The sequence below is a fragment of the Musca autumnalis genome, unplaced genomic scaffold (assembly GCF_047663935.1).
Source record: "Musca autumnalis isolate F117 unplaced genomic scaffold, ASM4766393v1 scaffold_3, whole genome shotgun sequence".
Taxonomy (NCBI): Eukaryota; Metazoa; Arthropoda; class Insecta; order Diptera; family Muscidae; genus Musca; species Musca autumnalis.
The window spans coordinates 237,955,490-237,974,244 of record NW_027411866.1 but is presented as its reverse complement, the minus strand read 5'-3'; the positions used below and the strand labels follow the sequence as shown (position 1 = coordinate 237,974,244).

The following is an 18,755-nucleotide window of genomic DNA, read 5'->3' as shown; positions in this document are numbered from 1 at the left end:
GACTACCATAGTCAATGGTCATTGACTACCATAGTCAATAGTCATTGACTACCATAGTCAATAGTCATTGACTACAATAGTCAATGGTCATTGACTACCATAGTCAATGGTCATTGACTACCATAGTCAATGGTCATTGACTACCATAGTCAATGGTCATTGACTACCATAGTCAATGGTCATTGACTACCATAGTCAATGGTCATTGACTACCATAGTCAATGGTCATTGACTACCATAGTCAATGGTCATTGACTACCATAGTCAATGGTCATTCACTACCATAGTCAATGATCATTGACTACTATAGTAAATGGCCATTGACTATCATAGTCAATGGTCATTGACTACCATAGTCAATGGTCATTGAATACCATAGTCAATGGTCATTGACTACCATAGTCAATGGTCATTGACTACCATAGTCAATAGTCATTGACTACCGTAGTCAATAGTCATTGACTACCATAGTCAATGGTCATAGACTACCATAGTCAATGGTCATTGACTACCATAGTCAATGGTCATTGACTACCATAGTCAATGGTCATTGACTACCATAGTCAATGGTCATTGACTACCATATTCAATGGTCATTGACTACCATAGTCAATGGTCATTGACCATTATATTCAATGGTCATTGACTACCATAGTCAATAGTCATTGACAACCCACAGTCAATGGTCATTGACTACCATAGTCAATGGACATTGACTACCATAGTCAATGGTCATTGGCTACCATAGTCAATGGTCATTGACTACCATAGTCAATGGTCATGGACTACCATAGTCAATGGTCATTGACTACCATATTCAATGGTCATTGACTACCATAGTCAATGGTCATTGTCTACCATAGTCAATGGACATTGTCTACCATATTCAATGGTCATTGTCTACCATAGTCAATGGTCATTGTCTACCATAGTCAATGGTCATTGACAACCATTGTCAATGGTCATGGACTACCATAGTCAATGGTCATTGACTACCATAGTCATTGGTTATTGACTACCATAGTCATTGGTTATTGACTACCATAGTCAATGGTCCTTGTCTACCATAGTCAATGGTCATTGACTACCATAGTCAATGGTCATTGACTACCATAGTCAATGGTCATTGACTACCATAGTCAATGGTCATTGACTACCATAGTCAATGGTCATTGGCCATTATAGAGTCTATGTTCATTGACTACCATATTCAATGGTCATTGACTGCCATAGTCAATGGTCATTGACTACCATAGACAATGGTTACCGAAGAGGTCTTTTCGTATAGAAAAAAATCCTCAGGTTACTGAGGAGGTCTTTTTGGTATAGAAAAAAATTCTCAGGTTATTGAGGAGGTTTTTTCGTATAGAAAAAGTCCTCAGGTTACTGAGGGGGTTTTGTCGTATAGATAAAAATTCTTCAGGTCATTGAGGACGTTTTTTCGTACAAAAAAAAAATCCTGAGGTTACTGAGGAGGTCTTTTCGTATAGAAAAAATCCTCAGGTTATTGAGGAGGCCTTTTCGTATAGAAAAAATCCTGAGGTTACTGAGGAGGTCTTTTCGTAAAGAAAAAATCCTGACTACCATAGTCAATGGTCATGGACTACCATAGTCAATGTTCATTGACTACCATAGTCATTGGTTATTGACTACCATAGTCATTGGTTATTGACTACCATAGTCAATGGTCATTGTCTACCATAGTCAATGGTCATTGACTACCATAGTCAATGGTCATTGACTACCATAGTCAATGGTCATTGACTACCATAGTCAATGGTCATTGACTACCATAGTCAATGGTCATTGACTACCATAGTCAATGGTCATTGACTACCGCAGTCATTGGTTATTGACTACCATAGGCAATGGTCATTGTCTACCATAGTCAATGGTCATTGTCTACCATAGTCAATGGTCATTGTCTACCATAGTCAATGGTCATTGTCTACCATAGTCAATGGTCATTGTCTACCATAGTCAATGGTCATTGACAACCCAGTCAATGGTCATTGACTACCATTGTCAATGGTCATGGACTACCATAGTCAATGGTCATTGACTACCATAGTCATTGGTTATTGACTACCATAGTCATTGGTTATTGACTACCATAGTCAATGGTCATTGTCTACCATAGTCAATGGTCATTGACTACCATAGTCAATGGTCATTGGCCATTATAGAGTCTATGGTCATTGACTACTAGTCATTGGTCATTGTCTACCATAGTCAATGGTCATTGACCATTATATTCAATGGTCATTGACTACCATAGTCAATGGTCATTGACTGCCATAGTCAATGGTCATTGACTACCATAGACAATGGTTACCGAAGAGGTCTTTTCGTATAGAAAAAATTCCTCAGGTTACTGAGGAGGTCTTTTTGGTATAGAAAAAAATTCTCAGGTTATTGAGCAGGTTTTTTCGTATAGAAAAGTCCTCAGGTTACTGAGGGGGTTTTGTCGTATAGATAAAAATTCTTCAGGTTATTGAGGACGTTTTTTCGTACAGAAAAAAATCCTGAGGTTACTGAGGAGTCTTTTCGTATAGAAAAAATCCTCAGGTTATTGAGGAGGTCTTTTCGTATTGAAAAAATCCTGAGGTTACTGAGGAGGTCTTTTCGTATAGAAAAAATCCTCAGGTTAATGAGGAGATTTTTTCGTATAAAAAAAATCCTCAGGTTACTTATGTCAATAGATACCGTAGTCGAAAATCAAACCTAAATATTCCCTCTCTTCCAGGTCGACGATTTATATGGCGACTTACCCGAATCCTCTGAGGCTGGTGTTAATGTCCATGGCATATTTGTAGAAGCTGCCCAATGGAATCGTAAGAAGGGTGGTCTGTGTGATGCCAACATTGGCGAACTCTATTCTCGAATGCCCACAATACGTTTTATACCCTGCCTGCAACTGGAGCGTGGTGAACGTTATGAAGCTCCTCTCTATAAGACCCAGGCAAGATCCGGTGTTTTATCTACCACAGGCCATTCAACCAACTTTATACTTTCCATATTGCTGGAAAGTTCTTTACCTGCAGATTTTTGGATATTACGAGGCACAGCCTTGGTGTCTGGTGTGGCGGATAATATTTCATAAAAATGATTTTTATTTTTTATTTTTAAATGTTTTTTTATAAAGAACAATAAATAGATATAAAATCTGAACCATTGAAGTCGGTTTCCTTTCAATCTTCTTTATCTTCATCCTGAAATTGTATTTTCCGCTTGCGATTCTGTACACCATCTTCTTCGTCCATCATGCGTTCGAGATTTATGGAACTTTTGTCATCTTCAATGGGGGCAATGAAAATATCGCGTACAGCTCGGAATTGCCCAACGTTGAAGAGATGTTCGTTCTCTAGGCGTATATAGTTCCAGAGATAACGCCTGAAAATATTCCAAAAATATTTTAAAAAATTTCTCTGAGGAAATCAGTTGTCCTTGGTACTTGAACTTACCTAAAAATCTCCAAACATCCTGCAATTGTGTCCATAACATATCCCTCAATACCCCTATTTATGGTCATAAACATGGAAACAGCCCAAAAGAACCGGAGAAACAAATTCTCTACTATCACAAAATAGTAAAATTTTGCCGGATATATAATTTGATCACGCAAGAAAATATGCTTCCCTGAGAAGTTTTCAAATAAGCTGAAATCCCTCAAAATATCCCAGCTATAGCAATACAGGGTCTGGACAATGGCAGCAACAATGTAACACCAAACGAATGGATTATCAAAGAAGTAGGGATAGTCAGCTGGAAGGAGGGACCTTAGAATAGCAAAGGAAAAATCGTACTTCGTTACCTTTATAAATTCCCATCAGTGTTGCAAATATGACCATGGGAAATGTGGCAAAATATTTCCCAGCATTCACGAGAAAAGGATGTACCAGCCCCGTATCCCGATATCTTCTCACCGACTGGGCAAAACGAAACCATGCTGGTAGGCAGCGTATAATGGCACTACCAATAAAATCCTCTTCTAAACATTGACTAGGTTCAAAGCCATCAGCCCATTTGGATGTGTATGAATAGAAACAGACCATATATTTCAGGTCCAGCAGGCAGCATACCAAAGAATTCAATTGATCTCCGAACCAGAAATCAGCAAAGCCAACCGGATAAAAGGGGGCAGCACAGACACGACCCTAAAGGAACAAATGCGAAGACTTGGGACTTGGGGCATTGACTACTCTTGTCGATCCGGGTTTTTCCTCATTGACTCCTCATTGGTCATTGACTACTCGAGTCAAAGGTCATTGACTACTAGAGTCAATGGTCATTGACTAGTCGAGTTCATGGTCGACTCCAGTAGTTACTAGAATCAATGGTCATTGACTGCGAAAGTCAATGGTCGTTGACTACTCGAGTCAATGGTCATTGACTACTCGAGTCAATGGTCATTGACTACTAGAGTCAATAGTCATTGACTACTCGAGTTAATGGTCATTGACTACTCGAGTCAATGGTCATTGACTACTAGAGTCAATGGTCATTGACTACTAGAGTCAATGGTCATTGACTACTAGAGTCAATGGTCATTGACTACTAGAGTCAATGGTCATTGTCTACTCGATTCAATGGTCATTGACTGCTCGAGTCAATGGTCATTGACTACTAGAGTCAATGGTCATTGAATATTAGAGTCAGTGGTCATTGACTACTAGAGTCAATGGTCATTGACTACTAGAGTCAATGGTCATTGACTACTAGAGTCAATGGTCATTGACTACTAGAGTCAATGGTCATTGTCTACTCGATTCAATGGTCATTGACTGCTCGAGTCAATGGTCATTGACTGCTCGAGTCAATGGTCATTGACTACTAGAGTCAATGGTCATTGAATATTAGAGTCAGTGGTCATTGACTACTAGAGTCAATGGTCATTGTCTACTAAATTCAATGGTCATTGTCTACTAAATTCAATGGTCATTGTCTACTAAATTCAATGGTCATTGACTGCTCGAGTCAATGGTCATTGACTGCTCGAGTCAATGGTCATTGACTACTCTAGTTTGTCTTTTCGTATAGAATAAAATTTCTCAGTTTACTGAGGCGCTTTTTCGTATAGAAAAAAATTCCTCAGTTTACTGAGGCAGTTTTTTTCGTATAGAAAAAAATTCCTCAGTTTACTGAGGCAGTTTTTTTCGTATAGAAAAAAATTCCTCAGTTTACTGAGGCAGTTTTTTTCGTATAGAAAAAAATTCCTCAGTTTACTGAGGCAGTTTTTTTCGTATAGAAAAAAATTCCTCAGTTTACTGAGGCAGTTTTTTTCGTATAGAAAAAAATTCCTCAGTTTACTGAGGCAGTTTTTTTCGTATAGAAAAAAATTCCTCAGTTTACTGAGGCAGTTTTTTTCGTATAGAAAAAATTCCTCAGTTTACTGAGGCGGTTTTTTTCGTTTACTGAGGCGGTTTTTTCGTATAGAAAGAAATTCCTCAGTTTACTGAGGCGGTTTTTTTCGTATAGAAAAAAATTCCTCAGTTTACTGAGGCGGTTTTTTCGTATAGAAAAAAAATTCCTCAGTTTACTGAGGCGGTTTTTTTCGTATAGAAAAAAATTCCTCAGTTTACTGAGGCGGTTTTTTTCGTATAGAAAAAAAATCCTCAGTTTACTGAGGCGGTTTTTTTCGTATAGAAAAAAAATCCTCAGTTTACTGAGGCGGTTTTTTTTTCGTATAGAAAAAAAATCCTCAGTTTACTGAGGCGGTTTTTTTTCGTATAGAAAAAAATCCTCAGTTTACTGAGGCGGTTTTTTTTCGTATAGAAAAAAATCCTCAGTTTACTGAGGCGGTTTTTTTCGTATAGAAAAAAATTCCTCAGTTTAATGAGGCGGTTTTTTTCGTATAGAAAAAAATTCCTCAGTTTAATGAGGCGGTTTTTTTCGTATAGAAAAAAATTCCTCAGTTTAATGAGGCGGTTTTTTTCGTATAGAAAAAAATTCCTCAGTTTAATGAAGCGGTTTTTTTCGTATAGAAAAAAATTCCTCAGTTTAATGAGGCGGTTTTTTTCGTATAGAAAAAAATTCCTCACTTTAATGAGGCGGTTTTTTTCGTATAGAAAAAAATTCCTCAGTTTACTGAGGCGGTTTTTTTCGTATAGAAAAAAATTCCTCAGTTTACTGAGGCGGTTTTTTTTCGTATAGAAAAAAATTCCTCAGTTTACTGAGGCGGTTTTTTTTCGTATAGAAAAAAATTCCTCAGTTTACTGAGGCGGTTTTTTTCGTATAGAAAAAAATTCCTCAGTTTACTGAGGCGGTTTTTTTCGTATAGAAAAAAATTCCTCAGTTTACTGAGGCGGTTTTTTTTCGTATAGAAAAAAATTCCTCAGTTTACTGAGGCGGTTTTTTTCGTATAGAAAAAAATTCCACAGTTTACTGAGGCGGTTTTTTTCGTATAGAAAACAAGTAAAAAAGTATCAGTCGGCTTTGCCGACAGAGATATACCCTCAGCCTGTGCAAATTGAAACACTTTTTTCACAAAAATCGTATGCATTTAGGGGGTCGTATGAAACGACAAAAATGTTGATTAGGATTAAAGTTCAAAAATTTTGCGGAAAAGGTACTTAAAGGAATGGACCGACATAGACCATGGGGGTGCCATTGGGGGTTTTTACACCCTTCGGGCTGTTTTCTCAAGAAGTATGGACTTGCCCCTGAAACAACTTTTACCATCGTAATTGAGGCAGCGAATGTAAGTTGCTTCAACGAAAATCAAAGTGATTCAATAGCAGGTCTTAAAGTGAACTTATCCAAAATTTTGTGTGGGAGGTACGGGATGGAGTGGACAAATATAGTCCATATTCGAACCTGATCTATATCTGGTAGATATTATGAGAATGTGTAAAGTATGGACCAAATCGGTCAATCGGCTTATCTACGAACTTAAAGTAAGTTTGGAAAAACTTTTACGAAGGCCAAATTTTGGCCGGAATCGGCAATTCCGTTCGAGAGTTATCTTGCGCTTCCACCCATAAACATGGTGTCATAGGGTTTGTTTTTCAACTTTCAGGCTATTTTTTCAGGAAGTATGGACTTGCCCCTGAGGAAACTTGTACCTTCGTATAGTGGACATTGAATTCAAGATGTTACAACAAAACCCAAGGCGATGCGATAGCAGGTCCTAAACTGAACTTTTCCGAAATTTTGTGTTGGGGGTACTCGAAGGAGTTTACCGAATGAGTCCATATTGGAACCTAATCTAAGTCTGGTAGAAATTTCATAATGTGCAAAGTATGAACCAAATCGGTTACTCCATTCAAGAGTTATCGTACGCACAAATTTTCCGAACATTTTCGAACTTTTGTGGGGGAGGTACCGGAAGGAGTGGACCGATATAATCCATCTTTGAACTTGAACTAAGTGTGGACAAAATATTACGAAAGCCAAATTTTGGACCGAATCGGCAGATCCGTTCGAGAGTTATCTTGCGCTCTAACCACTACACACGGTGTCATAGGGTTTTTTGCAACTTTCAGGCTATTTTCTCAGGAATTATGGACTTGCCCCTAATGAAACTTATAGCGTCGTATAGAGGACAGCGAATACAACTTGTGTAAACAAAAATCAAAGCGATTCGAGACCAGGTCCTAAACTGAACTTTTCCGAAATTTTGTGTGGGAGGTACCCGAAGGAGTGGACCGATTGAGTCCATATTGGAACCTCATCTAAGTTTAGAAGAAATTATACGATGTGCAAAGTATGGACCAAATCGGTTATTCCCTACAAGAGTTATCGTGCGCACAAGTTTTGCGGCAATTTTTGAACATTTGTGGGGGAGGTACCTGAAGGAGTGGACCTATATGGCCCATCTTCGAACTTAAATCGAATCTGGAGAAAATATTTCGATACCCAAAATTTGAACCGAATCGATTGTTCCGTTCGAGAGTTATCGTGCGCACCAGCCAGCCAGACAGACAGACAGACGGACAGACAGACAGACGGACGGACATTGCTAGATCTACTCAAAATTGTCTGAAACGGATATCGTACAAACATACTTGGGGTCTAAAACCATTATTTCGATGAGGCACATTTTTGGTCGTATCAAAGTGTAAATACCCTCTTTAGCCTAAAGGCTGAGGGTATAAAAATTCCTCAGTTTACTGAGGCGGTTTTTTTCGTATAGAAAAAAAATTCCTCAGTTTACTGAGGCGGTTTTTTTCGTATAGAAAAAAATTCCTCAGTTTACTGAGGCGGTTTTTTTCGTATAGAAAAAAATTCCTCAGTTTACTGAGGCGGTTTTTTTCGTATAGAAAAAAATTCCTCAGTTTACTGAGGCGGTTTTTTTCGTATAGAAAAAAATTCCTCAGTTTACTGAGGCGGTTTTTTTCGTATAGAAAAAAATTCCTCAGTTTACTGAGGCGGTTTTTTTCGTATAGAAAAAAATTCCTCAGTTTACTGAGGCGGTTTTTTTCGTATAGAAAAAAATTCCTCAGTTTACTGAGGCGGTTTTTTTCGTATAGAAAAAAATTCCTCAGTTTACTGAGGCGGTTTTTTTCGTATAGAAAAAAATTCCTCAGTTTACTGAGGCGGTTTTTTTCGTATAGAAAAAATTCCTCAGTTTACTGAGGCGGTTTTTTTCGTATAGAAAAAAATTCCTCAGTTTACTGAGGCGGTTTTTTCGTATAGAAAAAAATTCCTCAGTTTACTGAGGCGGTTTTTTTCGTATAGAAAAAAATTCCTCAGTTTACTGAGGCGGTTTTTTTCGTATAGAAAAAAATTCCTCAGTTTACTGAGGCGGTTTTTTTCGTATAGAAAAAAATTCCTCAGTTTACTGAGGCGGTTTTTTTCGTATAGAAAAAAATTCCTCAGTTTACTGAGGCGGTTTTTTTCGTATAGAAAAAAATTCCTCAGTTTACTGAGGCGGTTTTTTTCGTATAGAAAAAAATTCCTCAGTTTACTGAGGCGGTTTTTTTCGTATAGAAAAAAATTCCTCAGTTTACTGAGGCGGTTTTTTTCGTATAGAAAAAAATTCCTCAGTTTACTGAGGCGGTTTTTTTCGTATAGAAAAAAATTCCTCAGTTTACTGAGGCGGTTTTTTTCGTATAGAAAAAAATTCCTCAGTTTACTGAGGCGGTTTTTTTCGTATAGAAAAAAATTCCTCAGTTTACTGAGGCGGTTTTTTTCGTATAGAAAAAAATTCCTCAGTTTACTGAGGCGGTTTTTTTCGTATAGAAAAAAATCCTCAGTTTACTGAGGCGGTTTTTTTCGTATAGAAAAAAATTCCTCAGTTTACTGAGGCGGTTTTTTTCGTATAGAAAAAAATTCCTCAGTTTACTGTGGCGGTTTTTTCGTATAGAAAAAAATTCCTCAGTTTACTGTGGCGGTTTTTTCGTATAGAAAAAATTCCTCAGTTTACTGTGGCGGTTTTTTCGTATAGAAAAAAATTTCTCAGTTTACTGAGGCGGTTTTTTCGTATAGAAAAAAATTCCTCAGTTTACTGAGGCGGTTTTTTTCGTATAGAAAAAAATTCCTCAGTTTACTGAGGCGGTTTTTTTCGTATAGAAAAAAATTCCTCAGTTTACTGAGGCGGTTTTTTTCGTATAGAAAAAAATTCCTCAGTTTACTGAGGCGGTTTTTTTCGTATAGAAAAAAATTCCTCAGTTTACTGAGGCGGTTTTTTTCGTATAGAAAAAAATTCCTCAGTTTACTGAGGCGGTTTTTTTCGTATAGAAAAAAATTCCTCAGTTTACTGAGGCGGTTTTTTTCGTATAGAAAAAAACTCCTCAGTTTACTGAGGCGGTTTTTTTCGTATAGAAAAAAATTCCTCAGTTTACTGAGGCGTTTTTTTTCGTATAGAAAAAAATTCCTCAGTTTACTGAGGCGGTTTTTTTCGTATAGAAAAAAATTCCTCAGTTTACTGAGGCGGTTTTTTTCGTATAGAAAAAAATCCTCAGTTTACTGAGGCGGTTTTTTTCGTATAGAAAAAAATTCCTCAGTTTACTGAGGCGGTTTTTTTCGTATAGAAAAAAATTCCTCAGTTTACTGTGGCGGTTTTTTCGTATAGAAAAAAATTCCTCAGTTTACTGTGGCGGTTTTTTCGTATAGAAAAAATTCCTCAGTTTACTGTGGCGGTTTTTTCGTATAGAAAAAAATTTCTCAGTTTACTGAGGCGGTTTTTTCGTATAGAAAAAAATTCCTCAGTTTACTGAGGCGGTTTTTTTCGTATAGCAAAAAATGCCTCAGTTTACTGAGGCGGTTTTTTTCGTATAGAAAAAAATTCCTCAGTTTACTGAGGCGTTTTTTTTCGTATAGAAAAAAATTCCTCAGTTTACTGAGGCGTTTTTTTTTCGTATAGAAAAAAATTCCTCAGTTTACTGAGGCGTTTTTTTTTCGTATAGAAAAAAAATTCCCCAGTTTACTGAGGCGGTTTTTTTTCGTATAGAAAAAATTCCCTTAGTTTACTGAGGCGGTTTTTTTCGTATAGAAAAAAATTCCCTTAGTTTACTGAGGCGGTTTTTTCGTATAGAAAAAAATTCCCTTAGTTTACTGAGGCGGTTTTTTTCGTATAGAAAAAATTCCCTTAGTTTACTGAGGCGGTTTTTTTCGTATAGAAAAAATTCCCTTAGTTTACTGAGGCGGTTTTTTTCGTATAGAAAAAAATTCCCTTAGTTTACTGAGGCGGTTTTTTTCGTATAGAAAAAAATCCTCAGTTTACTGAGGCGGTTTTGGTTTTTGTTGTAACATCTTGTATTCACTGTCCCCTATACGAAGGTACAAGTTTCCTCAGGGGCAAGTCCATACTTCCTGAAAACATAGCCTGAAAGTTGAAAAACAAACCATATGACACCATGTTTATGAGTGGAAGCGTAAGATAATTCTCGAACGGATATGCCGATTCCGGCCAACATTTGGCCTTCGTAAGATTGTTTCCAAAATTAGTTTAAGTTCGTAGATAAGCCATATCGGTCCACTCCTTCAGGTTCCTACCCCACAAAAGTTCAAAAATATTCGAAAAAATTGTGCGCACGATAACTCTTGATGGGAGTGACCGATTTGGAAAAAATAGAAAAAATCCTCAGTTTACTGAGGCGGTTTTTTTCGTATAGAAAAAAAATCCTCAGTTTACTGAGGCGGTTTTTTTCGTATAGAAAAAATTCCCTTAGTTTACTGAGGCGGTTTTTTTCGTATAGAAAAATCCTCAGTTTACTGAGGCGGTTTTTTTCGTATAGAAAAAATTCCCTTAGTTTACTGAGGCGGTTTTTTTTGTATAGAAAATAATTCCTCAGTTTACTGAGGCGGTTTTTTTCGTATAGAAAAAAATCCTCAGGTTACTGAGGCGGTTTTTTTCGTATAGAAAAAAATTCCTCAGTTTACTGCAGCGGTTTTTTTTCGTATAGAAAAAAATTCCTCAGTTTACTGAGGCGGTTTTTTTTTCGTATAGAAAAAAATTCCTCAGTTTACTGAGGCGGTTTTTTTTCGTATAGAAATTTATTAGAGTCAATGTTTATTGGCTACTATGGTCAATGTATGTATAGACTACTATAGTCAATGGTCATTGACTACTAGAGTCAATGGTCATTGACTACTAGAGTCAATGGTCATTGACTACTAGAGTCAATGGTCATTGACAACTAGTGTCAATGGTCATTGACAACTAGTGTCAATGGTCATTGACTACTAGAGTCAATGGTCATTGACAAGAAGAGTCAATGGTCATTGACAAGAAGAGTCAATGGTCATTGACAAGAAGAGTCAATGGTCATTGACAACTAGTGTCAATGGTCAAACTAAAGTCAATTGTCATTGACAAGAAGAGTCAATGATAATTGATTACAAGAATCAATGGTCACTGACTCCTAAAGTCAATGTTCATTGACTCCTAAAGTCAATGTTCATCGACTCCTAAAGTCAATGTTCATTGACTACTATAGTCAATGGCCATTGACTACTCGAGTCAATGGTGTCATTGACTACTAGAGTCAATGGTCATTGACTACTAGAGTCAATGGTCATTGGCTACTAGAGTCAATGGTCATTGACTGCTAGAGTCAATGGTCATTGACTACTGGAGTCAATCAATGGTAATTGACTACTAGAATCAATGACTACAGACTACTAGAGTCACTGGTCATTGATTACTCGAGTCAATGATGTCATTGACTACTAAATTCAATGGTCATTGTCTTCTCGAGTCAATAGTCATTGACTGCTCGAGTCAATGGACATTGACTACTAGAGTCAATGGACATTGACTCCTAGAGTCAATAAGAGGTTGAATAGGTATTCTTTTAGGCTTTCCAGTCAATGGGACAATGACTATTCTGACTCACCATCAGTTTCATTAACCACAAACGACCGCTTAAATGAAATATCGGCAAGGGTAGCAACAAAAATCCCATCATCAACACCAGGAACACTAAAGGAAACCAATAACGAGGCAAATGGATCTGCGGTCCATAAATAAAACCCAATACACAAAGGGCCCATAGCACACCAAAGACCCCATGCAGTTCCAGTAGATGTGAAGAAGTCAAACGTTTGCGGGGATTGATTTCAAAAATCAAAATATGATTCACACCATATTGACGCCAGGCCAATACATTGGCTCCCAAGAGGAACAGATACATGATGACATAGAAGGGACCTCGGAATAGTAGCAAACCATATTGTTTATCCATGGTACTAAGAGATTGGACAGAATCTGCAAACAATTTAACTTTTTTAATTTAAAAAATAAATATAAATTCCCCTCACCCGTCAAAAACACCGCTGCCAATAAGACAGTAAAGGCTCCCATGAAAAATCCCACCCGATACACCGTCCCCATATCTTGAGTCTCCTCTAGCGGGGGAACCCTCAGACGTTTCATGGCCTGGGCACGATCTCCATTTTCCAAATATTCGGTGACATTGTACTCTGCCTCCTCAATCAACCTATCCAAATCGGCATTTTTATAAAAGTAAGCTGTATCAACATGCCTTGAGAACCATTTGCCACCCTGATCACTGTTCAAAAGCTTATCATGCTTCTTTAAAATCTTACGAAATCCGGTGTGATTCAACACCTTATAATTCTGCAAGAGGACCAGACTCAAATACAATTCGCTATAGGCATTCCGTAATTCATCTAATTTGGCCTTCTTCAATTTCTTTGAGAGTTTACCCGTCGTATTGGCATGCAGGCTATAACGGGACTGTGTGCGTTTCTTCAAACGAAATTCTGCCCCAATAACATCCAAAGATGTGGCCAAAGCTTCACTGCGTCTAGTGGCCTCAGCCAATTTCTCCGCATAGAAGGTGTTGATTTTACGCAACTCCTTTTCACACTCAAAAAAGAATTCTTCTTCGAAATTCTTGTAATACACCTCAAGGACCCGGCCTGAGACCATTTGAGAAATGGGAGAATTTTCAATGACATTCAAAATCATATTTTTCAGATCCTAGAATGTGGTGAAATTGTTGGTTTTTTGGATTGTTTTAGTGGGAATCAACAGCCTTACCACATAGGAAATATACTGCTGACGCCATTCAGGTGTTAAATGGGCTCCTAATTTCTCCGAGAATTTCATTTTCGCTTGTTTTGTAAAGAATATTTTTTTGGGAAGAATGACAAATTTTCTTTAATTAAAAACTCAGGGTCTTTTATTTACCAGAAATCAGGAATGTTGGCAGGATGGTCCCGCTACTGAAACCAGAACAAATGGTCCGTTCTGTCACCAATAGCCAAGATACTACCGGCACTACTACTTCCCATGATCAGAATATCTACTAAGTTGTCCAACATCAGCATGGATTCCGGTAAATATGGTACCAAAACAAAATTACTCGCCATATCCGCACACATTAGTAGTGGACTGAACCAGAAAAAGCAGCGCGACCAAACTGTCATGATGGCTATTGACCTATCGTATGGCACTCGATACCGGCAACCATGCCAAACCGCCGAGAACATAGAGAAGACTTCTCACCGGCCATGTCAAGTATATGTTTGGGCGCCAGTGTGGACCCCTTAGTAGATATTCTGCCCATAAAAGTCGTTGTTGTTTTTGTAGGAAGACAAATATGTTCCATTGTATATATTTTTCAGTTAACTGGTACTAGTTCCTCTGTATCCAGATTAAAAAATTCTGCAACCTGGACTGGATGCGTCAATAAAGAATGAGGAGAAAGGTGAGTGGGGTTAGCAGCTCACCAAATGCAGCGTGTCGTGTGGTCGCAATTCACATGCCGGGCAAGTGTTGTGTATCGTGGCATCAATTCGGGCCCAATATTAATTGAGGCGGCTGCATCGTTCGGATCTTAACTGGCCTAAAACGACTCGGCTGTGTTCTTCTGCTACGATGGATGGGGGATGGTTGTTGTTGTAACAGTGTTTTATTATTATGTTTGCATGTTCGTTCTCCTCTTCAATCTGGCTCTGGGTCTATCTCTAGTACCAGGAAAGTGGCTACTTCGATGGGATGTAACCACAGACCCACTGGAGTTAGATGAGTAGGTTCGGCGGGGCAGTTGAATAGGTGCTTAGTATCGTGCGGGCCATTGCGGCATACTTGGCAGATGTCTTGCACGGTGCGATCGATTTCCGCCCAATAGGAATTTAGGCGAGCGTAATTGAGACAAAACTACTCTGGTTTGTCGTGGCAGCTGACGCTCTTCAGCTGCAATAGATGGGGGATGTGCTCCGATGACTGCATTCACACAATAATTGCTTATGGCCTTAGCAACTGTGTCCGTGTAAATGCTGTTCAAACCTGCCTGATATGCCTGTTGATCTAGAGGTTCTCTCCTATATTGCTGGACCTCCGTCTCTAGAGCATGAATATCCTTCTTGATATGCCTGGGTGTATCGGTGGCCAGCAGATGGTGATTGGGATGGCTCTCACGGTAAGACCCGAGCAAGTACTGCAACGATAGCATCTCATTATGTTGTCGTACTGGAAGAATCTTCGCCTCATCATGTAGATGATCCACTGTAGATTTGAGAAGGCACCCTGTTGCTGTTCTCAGGGCGGCGTTCTGATAAATTTGAATCTTATCCCACTGCGTGTCACATAAATTCGGGGACCAAACTGGCGCCGCATAGCTTACCACAGACCGACCTATCGCTTTATACGTGGTCAACAAGGTTTCTTTAACTGCACCCCAAGTGCTGCCGGCTAGGGACTTGAGTTCCTCGTTCCTACATTTCAGTTTATCGCAGATAGCCGTGGCATGCGAGGACGACGTGAAAGTGGTGTCGAATGTAACCCCTAGAATTTTGGGGCAGTTTATGGTCGGAATTCTGCTACCATCGACCCTGATATTCAACTCTCTTCTATACTGCGCCGTCCATGTGGTGAAAAGAGTGGCCGTCGATTTAGTGGCGGATATCTGCATATTCCTCGCGTGGAAAATGTGGTAAGATCGGTTAAATAGGAGTTCAGTCTCTCACAGATGTCATCAGGGTAGGTACTTGACGCCAGGATCGTACAATCATCTGCATACGTTACGATCTCAATGCCATCTGGAGGGGGCGGAATACAGGAGAGGTAGAGGTTTAACAATTTCGGAGATATCACCCCACCTTGGGGAACTCCCTGTTTCACTCTACGGGGTTTGGACTTCTTGTTCCCGAATTCCACGTACGACTGGCGTCCACACATATAGTTGATTATCCAACGTTTCAGACTTGGCCCGAGCATTGTCTGCTCGATGTCCTCGGACAGCGTGGAGTGCTTTTGATAAGTCAAGCGCCACCATCACTGTCCTATCGTACGGCCGTCTCAGGTTGAGTCCTTGACAAATATATGTGGTAATGGCGTGCAGCGCAGTTGTCGTGCTGTGCTGCTTACGGAATCCATGCTGATGATCGGCAACTTGATAGCTATATCTGATTACTGGGGAGGACTAAGGCCTCAAGGGTCTTTGCAACGGACGACAAAAGCGCAATCGGCCTGTACGATTCACTTTTGCTGGCATCCTTGCCTGGCTTCAGAAGCGGAACCACCCTGCCCATTTTCCAGACTTTGGGAACAATGAGGATGCCGAAACTTGATAGCTATTCCTGATACTGGGGAGGAGTAAGGCCTCAAGGGTTTTTGCTACGGGCGACAAAAGCAAAATCGGCCTGTACGATTCACATTTGCTGGCATCCTTGCCTGGCTTCCGTAGTGGGACCAACCTGCCCATTTTACAGACTTCGGGAAAAATGAGGGTGGCTAGCGACAAGTTGGGAACTTAAGTGCGATACTCCACTCCCGGCTCATCCAACTTCTTCAGCATTACCATACAGATTCCATCAGGGCCCAACGCTTTGGAAGATTTAGCATTCCTGATTACATTCGCAACATCATCATTGTAAATTGTGGTGGTTCTTCCTGGGCAGGAAGAGATCTGATGCGACGTAGTACTCTTCTCTTCGCCCTGTCACTCTCAGGGTGCTCGACAAACTGTCGATTGAAATAACTTGCGCACCTCTTTGGGTCAGTCACCGTAACGTCGCCAAACGTGACTGAGGTCCAATCATCCCTCCTTCCAGGGTTCGAGAGTGACTTAACCGTTGCTCACAATTTACTTATTATATTTACTTCAAATGATTTAACCACTTGTTCCGCTTATGTTCACCGACCAGCCTGTTAACTTCCAGTATCAGATCCCTGACTCTGGGGTCATTGGGGTTGGCTCGACGAAGCTCATCACGTTCATTTGCTAATCCCGTCGCCTCTGCTGGGAAGTTTAGTCTTACTTCGGGTATTCGACCAGCAGGGATATGACTAGCGGCTGCAGCAGTGATGATGTCTCGTAACGTCCTTTCCGCTACCCGAACATCAGAAGGATTGGACAGTTCTCTGAAGCGGTAATTGGTGAACTCTCTGAAACTCGGCCAATTAGCTTTCCTATGATTGACAAATGTGCGGCGTTCACAGGTAATGAAATCGGGTGGTCTGCTAATGGAGACAATTATGGGGAAATGGTCAGACCCAAGGGAAATGGCGGGTTGCCAGGTAACGTCATTTGTCAGACCAGGTGACACGATGATTATGTCTGGCGAACTATGACACTCTCCTCTAATTCTGGTAGAGGCGTCCTCATTGACCGTGCAAAACGTAGAGCTATCAATCTGCTCAGCCACCACTGTACCCCTCTGGTCATTTCCGTAGGTCGAATGCCACATCTCATGATGCGCATTAAAGTCCCCCAGGACCAGACGACTGTGACCTTCCAAAACCGGGCTAATGTCAGGCTTGTTATCTATCTATCTATCTATCTATTTCTCGGCGGGATGTATACGTTCAGCAACTCTATCTCGGCAGTTCCACACCTGACTGCTACCGCCATACAATCCATGTATGGGTCATTAGAGACAGGCTCGTTGTAACCATCACAACGTTGTAAGCTACAGTTGTTGTTGAGCTTGGTTTCTTGCACCGCCGCGACCTTGATATTCTTGCGACTCATGATGTCCACTATTTCCTCGATCTTACCTCGGGGTCCATTGCAATTAAATTACAAAAAGGATGCATTTTCTGAGATTCGGACAACAACGGCTCGTGTTAAGTGTTGCGAGTGCGGTTGCTGTCGAGGAGACTGCAGGGGAGTTTCGTTATCTGACGACGAGGGAGTTTCGTAATCTGAAGACGACTCACTGGGGACTGTATTCACCAAGCATGCAGCAATATAGTCCCTGTCGTAGTCCCTCACGTGGACAAGTCCAGAGCAACCCCATAGATGCACCCACTCCTAACATCTATTGCATCTCACCGAAGTTTGGATATGGGTGAAGATGCTGATGTGACAAACCGAGCACAAATATATTGGTCCTGGGTTTTCCTCAGTCTATGCACGGACCAAAAGAATTCGGAGCAGGCATTCCGGGATGTGCTGCTCCCAACAGAGAAAAACGAAACAAATACAAACATATGTACACTGAGGTGGCAGTTGCTGGCCGGAACGCTGATGTTGTGTGGTTCCGGGTCAATTCGGTACTAAAGAACCCGCTGCGTGGGATTGAGGTCTTCTCTTCTTTCAATAGGACTTCTGTTAAAGATACCCCCTTTAGGCCGAGGTTTTTTTATAAAAGACCTCTTAAACAAGTAAAAAAGTATCAGTCGGCTTTGCCGACAGAGATATACCCTCAGCCTGTGCAAATTGAAACACTTTTTTCACAAAAAACTTATGTATTTAGGGGGTTTAAAAATTTTGGTCGTATAAACGGACAAAAATGTTGATTAGGATTAAAGTTCAAAATTTTTTTCGGAAAACGTACTTAAAGGAATGGACCGACATAGACCATGGAGGTGCCATAGGTGGTTTTTACACCCTCGGGCTGTTTTTTCAAGAAGTATGGACTTGCCCCTGAAACAACTTTTACCATCGTAATTGAGGCAGCGAATGTATGTTGCTTCAACAAAAATCAAAGTGATTCAATAGCAGGTCTTAAAGTGAACTTATCCAAAATTTTGTGTGGGAGGTACGGGATGGGGAGGACAAATATAGTCCATATTCGAACATGATCTATATCTGGTAGACATATTAGGATGTGTAAAGTATGGACCAAATCGGTCACTCCCATCAAGAGTTATCGTGCGTACAATTTTTCCGAATATTTTTGAACTTTGTGGATTAGGTACCTGAAGGAGTGGACCGATATGGCTTATCTAGGAACTTAAACTAAGTTTGGAAACAATATTACGAAGGTCAAATGTTGGCCGCAATCGGCATTTCCGTTCGAGAATTATCTTGCGCTTCCACCCATAAACATGTTTTGTTTTTCAACTTTCAGGCCTTTTTTTTAGGGGCAAGTCCACCCCTGAGGAAACTTGTACC

The 18,755-nt window shown here is 39.9% G+C and overlaps 2 protein-coding genes across 4 annotated transcripts in view; one reads left to right on the top strand and one right to left on the bottom strand.

Moving 5' to 3' along the window:
- Positions 1-3,232, top strand: part of Dhc16F (Dynein heavy chain at 16F) — a 58,801-nt gene extending 55,569 nt beyond the window's left edge. For both annotated transcript variants that reach the window (XM_073977329.1, XM_073977328.1), the window contains exon 33: positions 2,747-3,232. In XM_073977329.1, coding sequence (XP_073833430.1) covers positions 2,747-3,103 — 357 coding nt within the window. In that variant the 3' untranslated portion in view covers positions 3,104-3,232. The remainder of the gene's footprint in view (positions 1-2,746) is intronic.
- On the bottom strand, positions 3,084-13,682 carry LOC141399153 (solute carrier family 53 member 1-like). Of its 2 annotated transcripts, XM_073977331.1 has the most exons (7): positions 13,601-13,682; positions 13,451-13,524; positions 12,706-13,390; positions 12,282-12,652; positions 3,815-4,157; positions 3,465-3,765; positions 3,084-3,393 (listed from the first exon to the last, which is right to left on the bottom strand). In XM_073977331.1, exons 2-7 carry the CDS (start codon positions 13,517-13,519, stop codon positions 3,192-3,194), a joined length of 1,971 nt encoding a protein of 656 aa, XP_073833432.1. In that variant the 5' UTR covers positions 13,520-13,524; positions 13,601-13,682; the 3' UTR covers positions 3,084-3,191. The 2 variants fall into 2 exon arrangements, with proteins under 2 accessions (XP_073833432.1, XP_073833431.1); XM_073977330.1 differs by lacking the exon at positions 13,601-13,682 and having other exon boundaries at positions 13,451-13,580.
- Between the last annotated feature and the right edge of the window lie 5,073 nt (positions 13,683-18,755).